Raw genomic sequence first — 21,683 nt, 5'->3', positions numbered from 1 at the left:
CTTATTGATTTTTCTCTCTCATATACATTTATGTTATGTCTTTTTAATGTTCACTATGTGATTACAATGTGACAATATGAGCTTCCACTTCTGGTAAAACATGATAATTACACTTTGTTATTCATTTTTAGGCCACATGCTTTTACATTTTGATAAGTTAAGTAGAATTGGCAGATACTTTCTGTTTTTTTAAACTATTGTGAATAACAATTGTAGTAATTGCAGTAATGCCATACTTATTCAAGGTAATATTTCTACTAAAGTTAGCATGGAAATGCAAAAACATCTGGACCGTGTGTTGATGCAACCTGATGCCTTCACAACACCTAGCTGATCCAGAAAGTAAACATGCAATAGGCTAGTTATTACTAATTAAAAATTAAGCATTTAAAGGAACAATCAGGAATATTAATATATTTCAGCCTTTTTTCTATAGGACAATTACTCTGTGACACTTTCACAAGAGTTTTTCCTACAATGTTTCCATCCTTAGTAGGCTACTACTGTATTGCATACATTGATATTAGTTCCACTATAAGCGGTGTCATGTCAGCATGGTTTCAAATGAGGTTGTCCTACTTTTGTAGACAGAACCTGGGAGTTTCACTTTGGCTCTGAACAGGTGTTGTTCATTAGTCATTTTTTTAAGCCTACTACGTAGTACTAACTGATGTCGAACTATTGCAGTGAAGTCAATTTTCAAAATTAACCCTCAAAACAAAACACAAACTTTTTTCGCTGCCCTGTCTGAAAGTTGAAGTGCTGGAGGTTTAGTTTCACTCTCTTAATATTATTTAGGCCATGTATTTCCTCCTTATTCCTCATTGTTTTCCACGCGGACAGATATGCAAGAATAACGGAGCAGAGGAGGCTCGTGCTCTGCTGCTGTGTCGAGAGCTGTCAGGAGCCTTGAGCACGAGAGCGTCTGCGCATACGCGGAACATAAAGGGGACGGGATCGAAGACGGACGGGGTTTATTATTGGTATTTACTGTAAAAAGCAAGCTCCTTCCTGAGAGAGTGGCAGACATACATTCAGGTAGGACTGTTTCTGTGTCAGTGTCACACACCTACGTAAACTGCCTGGCAATGCGAGTTTATCAAGTTAATCTAGTTGTGTTCGCGGATGTTGACGTTGGCATATTCCGATGTAGCTGTTGCAAAACTCATTAGCATTAGCAAAAGTTCTCCGTAAGTGTGGTAATTTAAGTGTAACCTAGTTTTGACGTGAGTGCTTTACCTTGTCTATTCAGTTCGACTTTGTAGGCTTTTATTTAACCGTAAGCTTGGTGAGTTAAGTATTAAAACAGTAGCTGCTTGATAGTGACTGCTGTGTTCAGCCGAGAATAACTAACAGCTGTTAGGGGGAGAGGTGTCACTCTGACAGAAATACCTGCAGTCGCTCTAAGGACAGAAACCGCTTTATGAGCCTGCTCTCTGTTTTTATAAGTTAAATGTGAGGGTTAGCAGACAGAAGTCGGCAGTCATATCATACATCAACGTATTACTGCGATCTCGTGACTTCCTGGGCTCGGTCCATCTATTTCAGGAAAGGTGGGGCGCGAGGGCTCCGTTAACGAGTTGTGACGAGTGGGATTGGACACGGGCGCTACTGAAACACTCAGCCACTAATAACTGTCGTTTTTATCATTGCGTCAGTCCCAGTCACACTGGAAGCATGAGAAACCCCCAGATCCAGAGTCCAGTTCAAGAAAACATGACGTTATGTCTTTCTATACTACAATATGTGTACACAAGGAGCCTATAGCCCGATCAATGGAGGACTTTATACGCATGCACTGCAATGAAGTAGGCTAATACTTTCACAACTGTACTTTACTTGAGTACTTACGTTTCATGATACAGTTATGTAATACAGTGCAAACACTTGGGCCTACCGTGTATTACTGTACCTGTACTGAAAATTTTGCTTGGAACAGTCTACAGAAGTCTACTTCCTTAATATTTTGAATGCAATTAGTTTAATTAGGCTATAACAGTATTTCTGCAATGTAACTGTTTACAAGAAAAACACCTGGATACTGTCCAGAACCAGCACGGAGACTTTCACTGCAACCAAAGACTTTTCTCACTTCCTCCTTGCCGTTTTGTTATGCTAATGAGTAACAGGATGTGTTAGGCCAACATAATGTTGGAAAGAGTAGCTATGGTCTGTATCTGCACAATATGAAAAATGTCTTGTGGCAGGGATAAATTCATAGTTACTGTACAGGCAAGACAGTAACACCTAAGAAGTAAAGTTAAAAAGCTGCTTAGCAGATATGATGAAAAGCTGCTGCCTATTGTATCCCTAATGGGTCAGGGAGCTGAAATGATCAGCTGATTGATCAATTAATGGATTATTTTGATCATAGATTAATTGAGGAATTCCACAAGGAAAATGCTGAAATATCTACAGGTTGCAGGATGTGAAATATGAGAATTTGATGCTTTTTTGTACCCCGCCTCTCGCCCGAAGTCAGCTGAGATAGGCTCCAGCTTACCCGTGACCCTAGTGCAGGATAAGCGGTATAGAAAATGAATGAATGAATGATGCTTTTCTTCTATATTTTCTCATAAATTCACTGTCCTAAGGTTTTTTAAAACTGTTAGTCAAAGCAGGCAATTTGCAAATGCCATTGTGAGTTCAGGAACAATTCAGGTTTTTAATACTTAACAAAAGTACTTGATTCTTGATAATGATTTAAAAAAAAAAAAAAAAAAGGTAATTGTAACTTAAAGGTGTACAGAAAAGAAAAATGAATTTGATTCCACTCTGGGTCATAAAATAAGTGTAATAACTCATCTGTCAGACGATGTAGCCCAAACTTTGTGCAAAATTCTATTTTCGAGTAAGTAAAGTAAGTAAAGTGGGGTAGTTTTTTTTCGCATTGGATAATGCAGGCGCACAAATTATGCGTCACGTTGCTCACGATTCATCAGCCACTGATATTGGATCCGTCATCCATCAGTCAAACGTCTGACACACACACCGAGCTCGGTCTTGCCCCAAACATTGAATATCCCGCCCGCTCGATAACGACCAATCAAATTCGTTTTCCTTACTTGGGTAAACTCGTGGAAACACGTAGAAGTTGGCGCGACAAACAGGAGAAACGGCCATTTCTGAACCTTTAACTGTTACAGTCTGCAGTGTTGCAGATTATCATTCCAAGGTGTCAATCAGTGGGGAAAAAACTCATGCACTGGGTCATGGTCACAGGTCCCTGATGTAGCATTGCTTTCTATTGCCTTCATGCTTCTCTGCTACTTTTAGTGTGTCAGTTTTTAAATTACCAATATTATGAAACATTAAAATAATCAACCCTCTGAAAAAGATTTTGTTGAATGAAGCGTTATTAGCTCTACTTTTGACTGTATGCACTACTTTCAGTGCAGACGAGCTGCTGGTCCCTCTCCAGTGATGTCTTCCCTGTGGTGGCTGATCTCAAATGGCACCACTCCTGGTTTCCCGGACAACACTACCTGCTACAGTCCCACACAGAGCACCGTACTCAACGCAGATAACTTTGGAGGCGTTCCAGTTGTGCTACTGCTCGACTTCTCTGTCTTCCTGGTATTTGTCTGTCTGTTTGCTTCTGATCAGATTACTGTAATGTAGTTGAAGTCTTGTGACTCCAGTTATCTGTACTGTTTTGTTTTCAAATACAATATTTAACATTTTATTTACAGTTCCAAATAGAAATAGAAATAAATAAATAGATTAGAATAGCCAAAGAAAGTTCTTTCCACTTGGTAATAGTGATCTATAATGTCTTTTCCTGCCATCCACAGGTGTTGCTGATCCTCTTCTCTATTATCAGGAGGAAGTTTTGGGACTATGGGCGTCTAGCACTGGTTGCAGACAATGAAGGGTCAGTTAACAACCTGACAATACTGTTTTCCAGCCATGGTGGCATGATAAAAGGCTTGGGCTAGGTGCTGTAGATACACTGAATTGTTACACAAGTGTAATGGTCATGTGAATTATCCAGGTGATCTTCCTGCAAGTTTGATTTCACCCGTGACACTGAACTTTGTGTTTCAGGTTTACTGAGTCAACACACCGTCGCTATGGACGCATGTCATCCATAAAGTCTAGCGCAGATGACTTAGAGTATGAACAGGTATGAATCATATGAGGTTTTCAGGTTCAGGTTGTCAGTTCCAGCATCAAAATCAGTATTGGTGAAGCATAAATGACTGATCAAGATGACAAGTCAGCACTGCTATTTGAAGATTCTTTCAGTTGAATGCACTTCAGCTATTACATACAGTATTTGACCCACACCTTTATGGAGTAAGCCTAGTCTCAAAATACATAAATACACACGGAAGAATTCATAAAAGTATTCGGGGATTTACATGTAAATGACTCACCACAAAAATATTTGTCAGTGCAAAGTTTGCAAACAGAAATATTTGTCTTTCAATATAAATGTAAAAGAATCCACATATAAATTAATAAGGTTCACAAATGTATTTTTACACACAAATATTTTCTTGCTTTGAATACAAGTAATGTAAATCCAATCAAATGTATGTATTTAAAATAACTTAAATCAAAAACATACACTGTATGTATATTGTGACATTTATACCCAAACTGTTGAATCTACATTTAACACTACAAAAAAAAATCAATTGTCACCTATGTGTGCCACACATAGGTGACAATTGATACTATATATTTTTTGTAAGCATTACAAAATATATTTGAGGATAAAGTAATTTACATATAAATCCTAAAATACATGATATCCCACTGTATAAATGTTTTTGTCTCAATGTGCAACATATCTTTCTTTCACTTTAGGGATTCTGCTCCTGGCTGCCGTACATCCTCAGAATGGAGTGAGTAACTCTGTTGTTCGCTGATCATTGTTTCATAACCTTCCCAGTTTTTTTTTGTTATCATGCTGTGCACACAATCCAATGTGTTGGTTTCTTCAAATCAGTGTGTATGTATATGTGTGTATTTTTGTTGCAGTGAAGAAAAAATTAAAGCCAAATGTGGCATGGATGCTGTTCACTACCTGTCCTTTCAGCGCCATCTGATCGTCTTGCTATTGGTCATAACCGTCTCTTCACTGTCAGTCATACTGCCTGTCAACCTGACTGGAGACCTGCTGGGTGGGTTTGACATCACACATTATCTCTACAATCAGCCCACCATGTCCAAATGTACAATAATAATAGATAGATATCTAAAATTGCAGTTTTCTTATGTGGCTTAAAAGGCTTCTTTATATACTAATTATAGGTCAGTTGTGTATTTTATGATGGCTGCAGATGTGAATCATGCAATCAAAACTGAGGAGCTGCACTGTCCACTTCATAATCAGTGACTTTTCTCTAAATTGCATATTTCTTCTGTAGGTGATTTTGAATGAACCGTGGTTTAGTTTGCTTAAAATTCTGCTTTTTGTGTTCATGGTTTTGTCTGCTCTTACTAACATTTTCATTTTGAAATATGCTGTTTATTTTTTCAGGTACTGATCCCAGGAATTTTGGAAGGACAACTATTGGGAATCTTCCAAAAGAGTAACTATAAGAATAGAAAAAAAGCATTTATAGCGATACTATCCACCTTTTTCCGAACGTCAAAAACGTAAGCCGGTTTCGCTCTTCCGGTGGAATTTTATGTTTTACGTTTCCATGGTTTCGGTAGTCGCAGTAAATGCATCAATTTTTTTTTTTTTCAATGAAAATATGTAAAACGCATGGATCACACCAGCTTTTAACAATGGATATCACATAAATTGACATGAGTGTTAAAAGCCAGCGTTATTAGATCCATGCGTTTACCGCAACTATGACAACGACTGAAACCCATGGAAACGTAAACGTACAATTCCACCGGAAATGCAAAACCGGCTTCCGGTTTTCAGATGACGTTCGGAAACTTGTGGATATAAGGAAAAGTTTGTATTACAGAAGAGGTTTGTGGTTAGGCCATGACAAAATGTCTTCTGTTCCTGTCATTTTTCCCCGTAGTAACAACCTGTTATGGCTGCACACAGTGTTTGCGGTTCTCTACCTGGGCCTGACAGTTGCCCTGCTGCGACGTCACACATCACAGCTGAAAGGCATACGCAGAGAGACGGTGAGTCTCTGACTACTTACTGTAGGATCAGACTACAGGATTGCAGTAGTGATCATCACACTTGGTCTGAATGTCACTGATGCATAACGTTAAGAGTGTTTACTACTTGTTGGACTTGTCTGATTGGTTTCATGAAAAGTTAATATGAAAGCCACACCTGATTAATGCATAGTAAATCAGTGACCTGTAATGACCCGACTAATCCGTCCCTTTGTCCTTCACACTGTAGACCAGAAACACCTTGTTTGTTTGTTCAGTTCCCAAAACAGCAACAGAAGAATCTGTAATGACGCATTTCACGTGAGTCCTGTTCACTGTTTCCGTCTTGTATAAAATTACCTTTTAGTTTGGAAGCATGCACATATTCCTATAAATAGTGCCTGCTTATTCCTGTCCTGACTGCCAGCATTGCTTTTTATAGAGAGGCATATCCTACCTGTCGAGTCTGTGCTGTGACTCTGGGCTATGACGTGGCCAAGCTGATGCACCTTGATAAGGAAAGGTAAGAAATCAGAAGTAAAATCATGTGATTCTTGCCTTTGTGCCAGTGAGTACAAGCCAGCCAGCATGTACAAGTGAAACTGGTGGCGTGCAGCTTCAAACCCACAGAGAGAACTGACCTAACTGAGGCCGTTAGAGGTCATTATTATAACCGTATGGCCCGTTTTACTATATGTTTCAGTCTCACACTTGCTGCACAATATTTTAATGGTGTAAATGTTGTATCAAACACAATGGCTTCAAACAAAAGTGAGCATATTCAGAAGTTGTATGTGTTTATTTTTCGACTTCAGGATTCGTGCTGGGAAAAACCTGCGCTACTTTGAGCGGGTCTATGAGAAAACAGGAGTGCGTGAGCTGATTGACCCCCGTTTCTGTGGGCACCTGTGTTGCTGCTCAAACTCTAAGAAGGTGAGAAGGAGCAGACTAAAGCTGTTTTTTGCATCCTGTCTGTATATATTTATTTAAAGTTATTAAGTTGTACATCTTGAGATGAAATAAAAAGCTTCTATCAGTGCTATTTATTTATAACGGAACAAGAGAGTTAAGAAGACCTCATAAGATATTTAATCCACGTGTGACTGTGTTTCCTCAGGTTGATGCCATAGAGTACTACACCAATAAAGAAAAAGACCTGCTGGGAGAGGTGAGGAAGCAGGTGGAGCTGGTACCACAGCGCCCCCTGGGGATGGCCTTTGTGACCCTGCAGAATGAGGCTATGGCCAAGTAGTGAGTAGCTTTTTGTCAGTTCCTATGTTTAAAGGTGGGTGAAAAAGCAGTAACAACTGTGCTTCTTTATTAAACACCTGCAACATAATAATACAATCTAGTCAATACAACTAGATCTACCTGAAATAGTGAAATAGTTCTACAGGGTTCCTACACATTTGAAATTTCAAAATTCCATACTTTTTCCGAACCCTAATTTACTTCTTGGTAAAAAAGAAAATCAAATAATTTGTGACATTTGAGTAAACAGATGTGTATAATAAATCATGCAATTAATTGTTTTCATTATTCTGAATTTGTATGCCATATGTCACCAAATAATTTCCAGAAGATTGTAGCTAGGTACAATAGCAAAATAATTAACCCAAATAACTTAAGATCAGACCAAACCCAGATAAGTATTAAGATAAATACATTTCCATACAGTAGTTTCCATTTTCCATACGTTTCCAGACCTGGAAATGTATAAAATCAAATCCCATACTTTTCCACACTTTCAATACTTGCGTAGGAACCCTTGTTCTAGTTGTTACTGTATCAGTGAGGCATTGATCCAAATCCAGTTGTTATTTGTTTGGTCATTCTGTGCTTTTTCATTTTTCAAATTATGTTTTGTTTTTGAAAATGGAGCAACATGCTGTAACACTGTTGACATGACAGGATGTGATTGTTTAGCAGACAGTCTGTGCCTTTGTTTTCTGCTAATATAAGTTGTTTCACAGCCTGGAAGCAGCAGTATAATGTGAGCTCACAATTATTGTCCTGTGACCTGGCACTGTTCTCTGTCATCACATGACTCTTTGCTGGTTAATGTGTTTCACAAACAACTGTCATTTACTTGCCTCAGCATTATGAAAGACTTCAACGCACTTGATTGTGGCGGCACAAGATGCTGCTGTGGTAATGAGCGCCAACCATCGACCAACAGTGCCACTCTGAAAGTGAACCAGTGGAGGGTCAACTTTGCACCCCATCCCAAAAACATGTACTGGTAAGGTCTGACACAGAATGTGCTCCTTGCAGATCATATGACTCTTTTTGATTCTGCCGTCAGTAGGGATGCGCAATAATCAAATTTGATCAATCAGTGATGTGTGGTGGAGTCATGTGGTGTTATTGCTCTACAAAATCCTGATGACAAATAAATGATTCCAATTAAACTGTAATGAAACTATTGGATTTCTGATGTTATGCATAATAGTGGAGGACTTTACATTATATTGAACACCACTCATTTTTCATATTGTGGCCATATGATTGCCATGAATACATACTTGTTAATACTGTGACATTGGGAGACTATGTCAACCAAATCAAATCAAATTAAATATTGATGAGGTATCAATCAATCGGTGGAAAACCACTTAGGCATACTGTACATAGGCATCTTTAAACTGTTTAATCTTGAGTAAAATACCTATATTTATGAACATTTTAAACATGTTGGTTGAGTTATTTGATAAAGAAGAGGAATACGAATGAGGCTCACACTTATGGTTTCTCAATTTTGCATTATTTCGTCAATTGTGTAACTGTCCATCTCTTGCTTGTGTTTTTTTTCTGTGCTGCAGGGACAATCTCTCAGTGCGGGGTTTTTCCTGGTTCATGCGCTATGTGATGCTCAACTTCTTCCTTTTCTTCCTGCTCTCCTTTCTCACAACCCCCACCATCATTATCAGCACCATAGATAAGATCAACGTGACTAAGCCCATCCAGTATCTCAATGTGAGAATTACACATGCAGACACATATTTGTTACAGGTTTGCTTCCAAAACTACAGAACCACAGTTTGTATTGTTTTTCACCTCAGAGCCCCATCATCAGCCAGTTCTTTCCCACTCTCCTGCTGTGGGCCTTCTCCGCATTGCTGCCGACCATTGTCTACTATTCTACAATAGGAGAATCACACTGGAGCAGGTATCACACACACACACACACAGGTGTAGTGCAGTGAATGGTTCCTGTTAGCTGAGGAAAATGTTTTGATCCAGTGTCCTCTGTGTTTCAGGTCCAGTGAGCAGCTCAGCATGATGCGGAAGCTCTACTTCTTTCTGCTCTTCATGGTGCTTATCCTCCCCTCACTCGGACTCACCAGGTAATTTTCACAGTAACCAGCTTCCCAGCTAAATTTAGTATTTGCAGAGATAATAATAGTGTAGCATTATATTTAGCACAAGTTTATGTAAAACAATTTCTAAAGCTTGCACACTTATAAAATGAGGAGGCATAACATTTGAGTAGCAGTTGTGACATGACACAACACATTTCACAGGGAAATGGTTGCTGACATGACATTTCCTGTTTTTTTGCTTTGTTTTTTTAGATGTTTTTTTTTTTTTTTTTTAATATCAGCTAATCTCAAAATTGGACTATGGTGTGAACTTCCCTAGCTTTGTTCTGTAGATATGTATTTTTATATTTGTATTAAGCTCAGCCTAATTGTTGTATTTTATTATAACTGGACTGAGGAAGGATGGTTTCTGTTTTTTCAGTCTTGCATTGTTCTTCCGCTGGCTGTTTGATAGAGAGTTTCTGGAAGGTGGAAGGCTGAGATTTGAGTAAGTATTCCCTCTTTTCTGCTTTTTAAATTCTAATAAAATCACACTACATAGTTAAGTGTAGGGCAGAACAGAGTATGTAGAGGTAAAGTATTAGTATATCAGAGACAAATTTGAATGTTGTGTCATTTTTCTGGATGAATTACCAGTTTTATATTTTACCATTTTACTACTTTACTTTGATTTTATGTACAGTTGTCTTCATAAAGTTGTGCATTTTTGTTGAACCTGAAAATGGTCAGAAAACTGTGTGGGAAACACAAGAAAATAAAATGTTGTTGCAGTTTTTGGCCTGTTGGTTTTTATGATTTGTAGCTAGGTTCATTTTATTTCCTTGTTTTCCCTTCACATCAAACTTGTTGTTTTTCTTTCCTTCTTAACACCAGGTGTGTGTTTTTACCTGACCAAGGGGCATTTTTTGTCAACTATGTGATCGCAGCAGGCCTGGTGGGCTCTGGGATGGAGTTGCTGAGGTTGCCAGGGTTACTGCTTTACACCATTCGTATGGCATTTGCACGCTCTGCTGCTGAAAGGAAATATGTCAAACAGGTTAGTAATGGTATTGTCCATTAAAGCAATGCTACATCAGGGGCCAAAGCCATTGTATCTAAGTGAAAAAGGAAAAAATATACGTTTTGAATATAATTCATTTAAAATAATGTGTTAATGCAGTTTACTTCACCGTACTAGATACAGTATGTACGTAAAATCTTTTATCAGGTGTTTCAGGTTATTCAGGAATCAGGATAAGTATAAATTTATACTTATCCTGATTCCTGAATAACCTGTTCAGCTGTGTCAGACGTATTTATACGTCTGACACAGCTGAACAATGTGTCACAGAAAGAAAGATAGTAAGTGCTTTGTCCAAAGAATGACCCATTGTTTCACTTTTAATCTAACTCATAAGATTTATGCTGTTGTGGTTTCCTGTAAACTCAAGTTTAACAACAACAATAGAATATTTTGTTTGTCAATTTCCTCTCAGCTTTATTTTAACATGTATGACTCACTCAACCTGTCTTCACAGAATCAGGCCTATGAATTTGAATATGGAGCCATGTATGGTTGGACCCTCTGTGTGTTCACTGTCATTATGGCTTACAGCATCGTGTGTCCTATGATTGTGCCTTTTGGTGAGTAGTCAGCTGAACTGCACTCACACATTCCCTCATATAGGGTTCACATCGGTAAATCTATTTGCCCTTCTCTTGAATACTCCACTCTATCACACTTTGCCAGAGACCTCAATGTCGCTTTACACTAAGACACATACAACTATGTCCAGTCACTTTCATGGTGTGGTCTATAATGGCTGCATTGTTTGTGTCTGACACCACCAGGCCTCCTGTACATGCTGCTGAAGCACCTTGTGGACAAACACAACCTGTACTTTGCCTACCTGCCTGCTCGTATTGAACGCCAGGTCCACCTGGGAGCTGTCAATCAAGCTCTGGCTGCACCCATCATCTGCATCATATGGATTTACTTCTTTTCTGTCCTCAGAACAGGTACAATCATCTGTGTAACCTGAAAAACATTAGCAAAGTGTGCATAGCTCTTAGTCATATCTAGTGGTGTTAAAAACCTGTCAATACACAGGCCACTCTAGGCAAAAACTATACAGATTTCTGTGCAGGCAGACAGCATGTGCATTTCTGGGTGTAACCTGTGATATATGATCATAAATGTTCATGCACACAATTTCAGTAAAGCCTATAACTGAAAAATTGTTTTACAACATCCAGCAGCAATTACTGTAATTAAGAACAAAAAGTTCACGATGACTGTGTAATCACATGTGGCCATTTGCCTATGCAAGATACATAAAAGAAAATTCCATGCCACTATTTAAACTGTGTGTGTGTCTGTGTGGTGTTTCAGGTTTCTTGAGCCCCATATCTCTGTTCACCTTGGTGGTTCTGTGCATCACCATCTTCATCTGCATCAGTGTCACCTGCTTCGGCCATTTCAAATACCTCAGTCCACACAACTACGAGGTGAGTGTTTGCTTGTGATGACATGTCAGAAACCTTTTTCCATCCCTCACACTGAAGAAGGTCACAGACCGAAAGCTTGCAGAAATAAATTGATATATGCACAGCGTTGAGTGCGCGACCGCTGGTTTTGTTTGTCGAGTGTCTAAGTTCAGCTCCAGCCCCTCACAGAAGAATCCTGCCTACGGATGAGCGGTGACTTTTTTCACTTTTCCATCCCTCACACTGAAACCTGAAGTTGTTTGTATTCTTTTGTAGGTGAAAGAGGAGGACGAGGATGCAGCAAATGAGGTGGAGGAAAACACCAAGGTACTGTAGAAACTAACAAAGTCCACACACAGTATGAACAAAGATCAGGCACACTACATTTTCTCTATGTGAAGTAAGGCTACTTGTCATACTTTTGTTATGTTATTCATTAACAAAGTAGGTACTACATCACTATTTTCTGAACAATAAATTCTGACACTCGTGCATTGAACTTTGTAAATTTCCAGTCTGTCTTAACAGGCCAAGTTCATGTCTGACGCATCCAAGTTTTCCTAATAAATTTTCAGGAGCTTTAGCCTTTTATTGCCTAATCTTATGTATTCTTTCTTATCAAAGTCATGCTCTGGCCATGGCATACAATATTGCATCAAACACGTCATGGAGGATAAAAGAACTTACAAAATGAATGTTGAGAAACACCCTAAGGAGCCTTTTGTTTCCAGTACTCATCCCTCTCTTTTGTGTTGTATAATTACAGGTCTACCTTCCCAGAGTGCTCAATCCCAAATCACCTGTGAGCACCACACAGGAATCTACACCTCATCAGTCTTATGGCTCTACCGAGGGCAGCTTGGACTTCAGCCCCAGCCCAGTGGAAGAAAGCATGTCAGATGGCTGAATCTGTGTATTTCAACACAGAGTCAAAGCTTTAGAGACACGATTCCCTCGATCCCTGATTGTAAATCTTATCCTTTCACAACGATTTCAGTGTTGAAGTCAAACGTTCAAATTCACCCAAATCCTCCTGCTTATTCAGTTCCACTGAGAGAAATCTCGACATGGTACTGTAAAAAGAGAAGAAAGTGCAGTAGGTTCTAAAGACCAGGGGCCTCATTTATAACTGTTGCGTACACACAAAACCTGACGCGAAAGAGGTGTACACCACTTTCCACACAAAGGTTGATAACGACATACTTGACAGCGGAATGCGCACACCTGTACGTAAACTTATCCATGTGTGTGTGAACGTCTTGGAGAGACTGAGGAAATGAGCAGCGCAAGCCAGATAGTAGAAATCGAATGTGAGCTGCATCATTGTACATAATCACCTTTCACATTCCTCAGTCCAGGGCACAGAGCCAAATTAGAGCTACTGACACTTGTGGTCTGCTGTTGAGCCACCGCAGCTACTGATATGCAAAGATGATGCCAAATGTGGCATGAGGTACGATTCAGGGAAGTCTGGCTTCTGCCTTTCCCAGATTTGAAGTGTGAATATACTCTGTCCTTTTCACGTCAACCATCTTGACAAAGCTGACAGATTAATTATCATCACTGGTTTTAGAAATCCAAGATAACATCAAACAAAGACATCGTCAACTGTGACAATCAGAGGAACATCTACATGTTAGACCTTAGATACTTAATGTCATTTTATAAGCTACATACATATTTATTGCCTGTAAATGCTTATCAAATTCCAAGAGGTGAGCTTCTTAGCAAGCTTATGTCTGATCATGTTTTAACGTTGTTGCATTAACAGCTGCTGCAGGCGTCAGCTTTTTCAACTTTGTTCTGTTTGCCACCCTGCCCTCCATTCTCCACAGGAACAATGTGTAACAGCATCCATGAGGGATTTGCATTGAACATTTCTGGTTAATTGTGGGGGTGTTTTGGGGAGAGCATGAAGCCTGTCAAAGTGCACAAAGTTTCAAGTTGATTGTGATTCATAAAGGGAAATTGCGTGGAGGCGAGCATGCAGGATAGGTTATTTTGATACGCGTGTCATTTTAGGCTTTTGTGCACACTTTTAGTATGGATTCTACGCACTGTTGTATAAATGAGGCCCCGGCACTGTGTTCATCCACTGGTCCAACATCCTTACCTTTTTATATTAGTCACTTGAGTGGTCCCTTTGTTCAATTTGAATTGCTTTCTATACGGGAATGCAGGTAAATATTAATTTATTTGATATTTGGATCATTATTTGCACTTGATCAGTATAGCGCACACATCCATGTGAAACCTACCAAGTCCCTGCTCCTGGTCTTGTCTGTCATAAAACACAGTACAATGTTGTCTGTTTCTATATGAGACCTCTCTGATAAGGACCAATCCACCAAGTATATTTAACCAAAACCTGCCATTTCAATCAAGCCATAATGTGTAAGAAAAACTGTTATTCGCTTTTTGCACAGAAGCAAATTATGCAATGAAGGTACTTATGCAAATATGTCCTGGCCATGATAATCAAGGTAACACCACTGATGCCAAAGAGACAGACAAGCAGAACTTTCTGCTTCAAAATTCTCTTCAAAAGTGCCTTTTTGTTGCCAGAAGTCAGTGACTTCCAAGGGAATAGCTTATTGCCTAATGTTTATTATGTACTTTTTTTTAATCATGAGAGGTCTGTGTTTTTGTGTACGAACAAGGATTTTATATTGTTATGTTTTTTAATAGGACAAGAGAGCAGATCATTTACATCAGTATTGCAGGAATTCTGCGACCAAAAACTTGGTTGAATGGGTGAACAATGGTTAGAGCTGTTATTTTAATTTTTCTAAAAAGTATGAAAATGATGCTTTACTATCAATGAATGTTTTGAACAGGTCAGCGTATATTTGTATTATTGTGCTTTAAAGTTAAGTGTTTGCAGCTTTTTAAATGTGCATTTTAACAAGGTGGTAGTAATACTAGTGGTTAGTTTAACAGATTTTACCTGCTACAAGGACCTCAGCCTTATGCGTTGCAATATTAAACAATCTTAGGTTTTTATACATACAAAAAGGAACAAGTGTACAGTTATGAGTCCTTCTTGCCATTAGGGGGCACTGTTGAACTGCAGCAGGCCAGGGTAGCTTAACCTCTGAAATATTCATAAAGCAGTGAAAAAGGACAAATGAACAGTGTTGCATTGGGGATTTCTAACTTCTTCTGACATTGGTATGAGCCGGTTTACTGGGCGACAGTTCCAGTCGCTCCACCTCCTCACCTGATCTTTTACTATTGTTTCCCTCTCTGCTTCCTCTTTTCCCTGATTTTTCTCCTTTCTCACCATTGTATCTGCCTTAGCCGAGAAAGACCTCTGCTGTCATTTATGGGCTGTTAGCATACTGATTAGCAGTTGTTAAATATGTCTAATGAAGTGCTACGCTAGCAGCACATCTAGGCTATTCGCTGTGGTGAACACAAGGTTTTTTGCTGTTGGTTGAGGTCACAAAATAGTTTGTAAGTGAAGAACAGAAAACAGAAGGAGCTACTGAAGTGTTTAATCATGGCTAAGCAACAAATTAGTTCTTTCTGGCTCAATCATTTGATACACTATAACTTGTTTACAAAGAAAAATGCTCATTTTAACTTTTTAAGTGGTGTATATTCTGTAAAATGTGAGTGCATTAAGGTTATTGACTATATTTTACCCCTGTTAAACAAAGATGACATTTTACCAAATCATCTCTCTTCTTATCAAGTATTATTTCATCATGTGTGTGTGGGTGTGTGTAAGAGAGAGAAATAGTAGTAATAGCAGTGTCTTCTTGATGTTAAATGATCAGTATGCTGAAAGTGATAGTGTTACTCACACTACAGCCTCGTCTCTTGGTGAAAATCTAACAATCACATAAACATACACCACATGACTCCCATGCATAGACACTTGAGGACTGATTGGAGAAGACATACCTCAACAAAATAACATGAGAAAGCTGTGCAGGGTCAGGATGCAAGGGCACTAATAACTTGCAGATATTCCCACGAGGCTCTGAGGACGAGCTGGGAAAGAGATGAGAATTTCATATCAGACACCTGATATACAGTCTGTTGGTTGGTTGCTCTGTTTAACGTGCGGCCAACGTATGTTCACTGTTGGAGACTGCCTTCTGTCAACTCAGTGGAGCAGGAGTAATGTGGTAGTGTGGATGTTATGGCTGGAAGAGCCTGGGAAGCAGCTCAGTCCCAACAGCAGCAGAACCCAGAACTACAGTGCACAGCTGTCCAAAACCACACACCAAAAAATCTGACCTGATGTTAAACACGCCACAAATTCACTGGCCCAGTTTCGGCACACATGGTTCTTGGCCTCTGGTAATGGGTGTGTGAAAGTTTGATCCAGTTGCACGCAAACTGGGAGTGGTTTGTGTCATCTTTTTTGTAAACAGTTTGCTCATATGTTGTCATTGTTGTTTAGTTTTACACAGGGATGCAACAAGCGCTCCACACTTGACCATCTAAATCACACTTCACACAGTAAATTATTATTATAAACATGGATCCCTTAAATTTGTTTGCCAATGCTTAATTTGTTCTGGTATGTCATGTTCTAATCATTTCATAACGATTTCCAAGAAGTTTCCTGGGAATGTCAAACAATCACTTGGTTCAAATTACATGAAAAGTAGCCACTAAGTAAAGAGAAAAAAATAGACCCTCATTCATTATGACTTTATTTTTGCAAACTTGTTTTCCATGCATGCTGAGCTAGGCTTGCCTGTAGACAAATGACCAATTTTTCTATGTTTTAGTAGACTTCCTATGGCACCAACTAAATGACTCAATTAGAAATACATATGGTTTACTTTTAATGATTTTATGTACTTACAAGTCAATGCAATGACAGTTTTTAAGGAATTATCTAGGACATCATACAGGCAACAGTAACCTGAAAGTGTTTTCCATATGTTTCTTTAAAATAATACTTTTGCTTCTTGATAACACTCTGATGTTTGTAGTCTAAAAATGAAGCTGCAGTCACAACACAGTATATCTTTGTGTGGCACATATACCCCACTCACATTAACTTGTCATTTTTACACTGTTTGTTACAGATTATATAAGACATGGCGTCTTAATTAGGGCTGATTTAATGACCTTCTGACAAAGCCCGGCCAGCTGTCTCCCCCTGATAGAAATTTCTACAGTAATAGCTAATCTAGCAAAGTGTCCTGTAGCTGAATGTTTAATGTAGAGGGATGGAGCATGAGCATGGAGGTTTCCCCCAGACTAGAGCTGCTTGGAAGAGATGTGATCAAGAAGCTGCATGAAAGCAGGACATCTACAGCTGACAAAATCAAGTATCGGTGTGCTCTCTGGTGGACAAAATATGTAATGAGACACTGCTAGTGAATGATCTCATCACATCTTACATTTCTGTCCAGGAATGTCTTGTTGGATGGCAAATGGATACACACACAGTACATACAGTATTAGCAACAGGCCAATATAAGCAGTGTTAGGGAGACTTACAGTATATAGTTGAATTACATAGCTTAACTACATTTTGCTGTAACTTGCTGGTAGTTAAACTACATTCATATTTTGTGCTGTGTCAAGTATTTAAACTACTACCTTTTGGGTCATTTTTTGTAGTTTAACTATTCAATTTAAAAACTAAAATTTTGGCCAATAACAAGAACTATTTTTTAATATTAAAAAAAACATATAATATAAATTTTCTTTTAACCATTACTATGTTCCAGAACTCTCCTTGCAAAAAGGCATGCATCATGACATGCCAAGCCAACGCTGCCTCTGATTGGCTGGCCCTGGCGTTCCTGTCATGGTTTTAAACATTGTTGTTCCAGACAAACTAGAATATGTTGACCTCTTTGTATTTTTTATTACATTTTTTGTTGACTGATTTACGTTTCTGATTTGTTTCATATAGGCTACACCACATAATGATTTATTTAACTCTGAGCTAAATGAGTATAATGAGTAGAAGTAAAGCTACTTTTTTTAGTTGTAGTTTTACAAGCTGCACTTGAAAAGTAACTCTGCCAACAAAATATTAGACTCTCTCTTTACCAGTCTATTTATAATCTGATCCGAACCGACAGAGAGAGGGTTTTGATATTGAACAGTTTTAGAAAATGTAAAGTAGATGAGGAGAGTAAAAAAAAGTGAACCTTGACATTCTGGGAAAAAAAGATGAAACCTATTGATCAGAGAGGCTTGCCGGCAACCCAGGTCAAATGAAAGAGCAGTGATTCACCCTGTAAGGTATTACTAGTTTACACAACACGCCCCAGTCTGGATCAAAATATTTATCCAGTCTTAATCCAAACCTCTGTGACTGTGTTTTTGTTTAGGTGTGCAACCCACTGAACTCAGCGCCCTCAGTGCATTCTTGGTATATTGTTGTCTGTGCTTTTGTACACCACAGACACCATTATTTAGTCACTTCACTCCCTCTCTCTTAGTATTCACTTAATTCTGCACTCTCAGGCCACTGGACTTAAGAGGGAACCGCTGTGTGTGTGTGTGTGTGTGAGTACCCGTGTATGTGTGCGTATCAATAGGAATTAAATCCATTTGGAGTTCTGAGATTTTGGGGTCAGGTTTCCTTCATGTCACCACCAAGATCGATGGATGTGACCTCTGACTGCACCAATTTGTATATAAACATGGCACTGGCCAATCACAGCATCGCGTGGGATCGTGCCAACCAATGAGAGCGTCTGGCAGCATCGTGCTCTGTGGCACTCCCATCTTTTGTCCGTCAGGATTAGTGCCGTGGCAACGCCGGTCGCCTGGGAGGTGAGTTTCCCAGAGCGGTGGGACCAGGACAGAAACAGACCACTTGGTTCCAAGTATTACTTCCTTCCCGGCCAATTGGGAAACACAAATGAAGCGGTGTGTATGTGTGTGTCACTCCGTGTCTTGCAACTCCAAAACTTCCACCTATAATGCCAACTATAATGAGGTGCCATCCTGAGCAACAAGCTCTAAGTGTGTTTGTCTGTGTGTGTGTGAGTGGGAGGGTTGGCGAGGGGCTGTGCTTGTGTATTCTCCTCTGTGTGGGGCACTCTGCAGAGAAGTCACCCCACTCTCCCTCCCTTTTCTGTTGGTGGACTACATTAGCCAGAAGGGCAGAGGGCCAGGCGGCTGAAATCACCGCTGCTGATCAAGCATGTGACTGCAGACCGAGCCCTTTTGTTTGGACAATTACAGCCGACACACGGAGTCCTGAAAATGCACGGCGGCATGGGAATGAATAGACATTAGAAATTATTCAAACCTGCTTGTGGCTTGTGTTTTTTTTTTTCTCTAGTTGCTGTAATGGAAAGAATTCACCTGCAATGTTTTTTGTTGTTTTTTTTTTTATTCTCATGAAAATCAAAGGCCATTATGATACAATTTATGGTTGACATGTCTTTCTGCAGTAGCCTTTCAGTATATTTATTCATTCTCCCCACAATAGCGGTTTTCATTGTTAGTGGCATGGGTGGCGACAGTATACTGTAAATCACAGTACAATCTTTCATGGCATCATGTTCTGCTGGTTGTGTGACTCTTTAAACTGAATCCTGCCCATATCATATCTTGCAAACTGCACCAGTCTCTTGTGCATGTGAATTTGAATGCAGGCAATGCATGCAACTTGTGTAAACCAAACCAGGATCATCAAGATCAACAAGATTATCCCAACACTGATGCAGACAGTGAAAAGTCCTTTGTTGGACAGAAGCCAATCATGTAGCTCTATGTGTAACTTAAGCCAACTTCACACTGCTCACACTGACTAAGACTGCTGGAACAGAGCCTGGATAAACCAAACAACCGACGGTCCGTTTAACATCTTTTAAACAGGATTTGCTTCATATGCTGCTCAGAGATTTCAGCATTATTCAACAGAGAGTGACTGTTTGAATGCATTAAAGTGTGGAGGTGGTGGGAGAGGATTTACCTGTGGTGTTAAGATGAGAACTCTTTGGTACAATGTTGCAAGACAGATGGGTGGTCAGGATGGTGGATGTTTGCCCAATTCCAACCTAAAGGACACAAAACCACAAAGATATCTGATCAGATTAGTGGACAGACGGCTGATGTTGCATATCAATCAAATGCATGGATGAATTTGACAGCATGCCTAAAAGAAAATGTATGAAATGCTGGAAATTTATGAATAAAGAATTGCACATTGTCCAGGAGAGAGGGAAAAGATTTTTCCTTTTTTGCTCAATGAAGGTTTTACTTTGGAAAAATTTCCCAGCTGTCCACGTTTATGTCATAACATTAAGCCAACTTTGCAAATGTTTAACACAATGATGAAATCAGACAGCACATAGACACCTATTCCAGTCTTCCTCCTCTGCTTTGGTAGATCATGTGGATGTCTGTTAGTGTTTGCGTAAGATCTCAGAAGGAAAATGTCACTGAAATAAAAAGAAATATCAATAAAGAGTTATTGTGAGTTTGCAGGGGTGGACTGTTATCATGTAATTAGATTTTGGACATGTTAGGACGACGTATGATGGAAGATGGAGAGAAGAAACCTGCTGGGAGCAATAAATAAATAATGTAGGTGAAGCATGTCAGAGGGCCTTCGGGGGGCGCTAGAGAGCCATTTTGCCCTGCCCATGTGCAATGACTTTAGTTTACTTGAATTTTTGCCACGCTTGCATGTTTTGAGCCTGGGCAAGCCGCCAAAAATGTGATTATTACGGACAAAGAATAATAAATACAGCCATTACAATAGTGCGCTTGGGCCCTAATAATCACGATCACTTTACTTCAGATGATGATGCAGCCTCTTGGCTTTTCTACATAAACAAAATAACTTTTGTAGCTGTAGAGTTGCGCTGTATGTGGCTGCTCAGAGGACAAGCAAGGAATCACACCTTCGTATGCACGGAGCTCCTCCCACACAATAAATCACAACAACAGGCTCATTCTGTTAATACCATACTTATTTACTGGCTGTAAATCCAGCCCACAAACATCCACAATGATTGTGTGTTCACAACGGCATTCTGCATTGATTTTCGAGCACTATTCACTCCTATTCCCCTGTGCCATACATGTTAGAGGGATCTGAGTGTGCATCCTGCCAGCTGTCCAAAGGGCTTAACTGATTCTCTCCTCAATATTGGTTCAACTGCCAACCCTTGGTCCTTCCCACTGACTGCATGCTCCCCTCGCTGTCATCAACTTCTTGGCTGAGAAAGGGAGAGTGCCTGAAGCCAACACAGAGAGCCCAATATCACAACTGTACAGAGAAGTTGGTAAGAACTCAATAATGCGAGATCATGTCAGGAAACACACAGAAAACAAGGGAGAGAAATATGTAAATTACCCAATGTGCTCACTAAGCAACAGTGATGGCAATAACGGCATTCCTAACGGTGCTACTTTTTTCAGTAACGATTAGCCTAATTAAAGTTACTTCCCATAATGCCATTACTGACAATAAAATGCGCTGTTACTTGACTCGAGAAGTCCTGCCAACTCCTCTTCTTTTCTTTTGCTGCTTGACTCCGCTTGGAAACAATGAGAAATGTCCCCCATATCTGTGATGACGTTGCCATACCCAGTTTTGTCTGCAAACCCATATCTACTCCGATTACTAACACTGCAAGAAAAATAGACCTACCTACTTGACAAAAGCCAGTATAAAACAATGTATAAAATGCCTCTGACTGGGCATGTAGCCCATCATTTTTTTTTTCTTTCTTTTTTTTGGGGGGGGGGCGTGCCACCCAAGGCCACTTCCTGAACACGCCCCTGTTACATTCAATTTGTGTCCTCTTTTGCACCCTTTAAAAAAAGTCCTGTGTCCCGCGGCCGAGGCTGTTGAGGTTGCTA

The 21,683-nt window shown here is 39.6% G+C and overlaps 1 protein-coding gene and 1 long non-coding RNA gene across 4 annotated transcripts; one reads left to right on the top strand and one right to left on the bottom strand.

Moving 5' to 3' along the window:
- Window positions 1-920: 920 nt before the first annotated feature.
- Window positions 921-15,789, top strand: tmem63a (transmembrane protein 63A). 2 transcript variants are annotated; one of them, XM_085770526.1, is made up of 23 exons: window positions 921-1,038; window positions 3,394-3,576; window positions 3,795-3,874; window positions 4,048-4,126; window positions 4,816-4,853; window positions 4,990-5,132; window positions 5,492-5,543; window positions 5,997-6,105; window positions 6,335-6,405; window positions 6,527-6,607; window positions 6,900-7,017; window positions 7,202-7,335; window positions 8,183-8,326; window positions 8,907-9,060; window positions 9,147-9,253; window positions 9,345-9,431; window positions 9,829-9,894; window positions 10,281-10,443; window positions 10,925-11,030; window positions 11,238-11,405; window positions 11,779-11,894; window positions 12,150-12,200; window positions 12,640-15,789. In XM_085770526.1, the coding sequence occupies exons 2-23, from the start codon at window positions 3,424-3,426 to the stop codon at window positions 12,778-12,780; spliced, it is 2,361 nt and encodes a 786-aa protein (XP_085626652.1). In that variant the 5' UTR covers window positions 921-1,038; window positions 3,394-3,423; the 3' UTR covers window positions 12,781-15,789. The 2 variants fall into 2 exon arrangements, with proteins under 2 accessions (XP_085626652.1, XP_085626653.1); XM_085770527.1 differs by having other exon boundaries at window positions 935-1,038; window positions 3,399-3,576.
- Window positions 7,894-20,209, bottom strand: LOC146961992 (uncharacterized). 2 transcript variants are annotated; one of them, XR_015035185.1, is made up of 6 exons: window positions 20,172-20,209; window positions 19,786-19,870; window positions 15,783-15,872; window positions 11,297-11,424; window positions 10,295-10,420; window positions 7,894-8,270 (listed from the first exon to the last, which is right to left on the bottom strand). It is a non-coding gene; the product is annotated as an uncharacterized LOC146961992 (long non-coding RNA). The 2 variants fall into 2 exon arrangements; XR_015035186.1 differs by having other exon boundaries at window positions 10,295-10,417.
- Window positions 20,210-21,683: the final 1,474 nt, after the last annotated feature.

Source organism: Trachurus japonicus, chromosome 24 (genome assembly GCF_045865225.1).
Source record: "Trachurus japonicus isolate A0001 chromosome 24, Traja_1.0".
NCBI lineage: Eukaryota > Metazoa > Chordata > Actinopteri > Carangiformes > Carangidae > Trachurus > Trachurus japonicus.
This window is presented reverse-complemented; position numbering and strand designations above follow the sequence as displayed.

Coding starts and splice junctions, on each gene's coding strand:
- tmem63a (XM_085770526.1), top strand. CDS start 3,424: ATGTCTTCCCTGTGGTGGCTGATCTCAAATGGCACCACTCCTGGTTTC. Junction 3,875..4,047: donor CTGGTTGCAGACAATGAAGG/GTCAGTTAACAA, acceptor TTTGTGTTTCAG/GTTTACTGAGTCAACACACC. Junction 11,031..11,237: donor TCCTATGATTGTGCCTTTTG/GTGAGTAGTCAG, acceptor TGACACCACCAG/GCCTCCTGTACATGCTGCTG.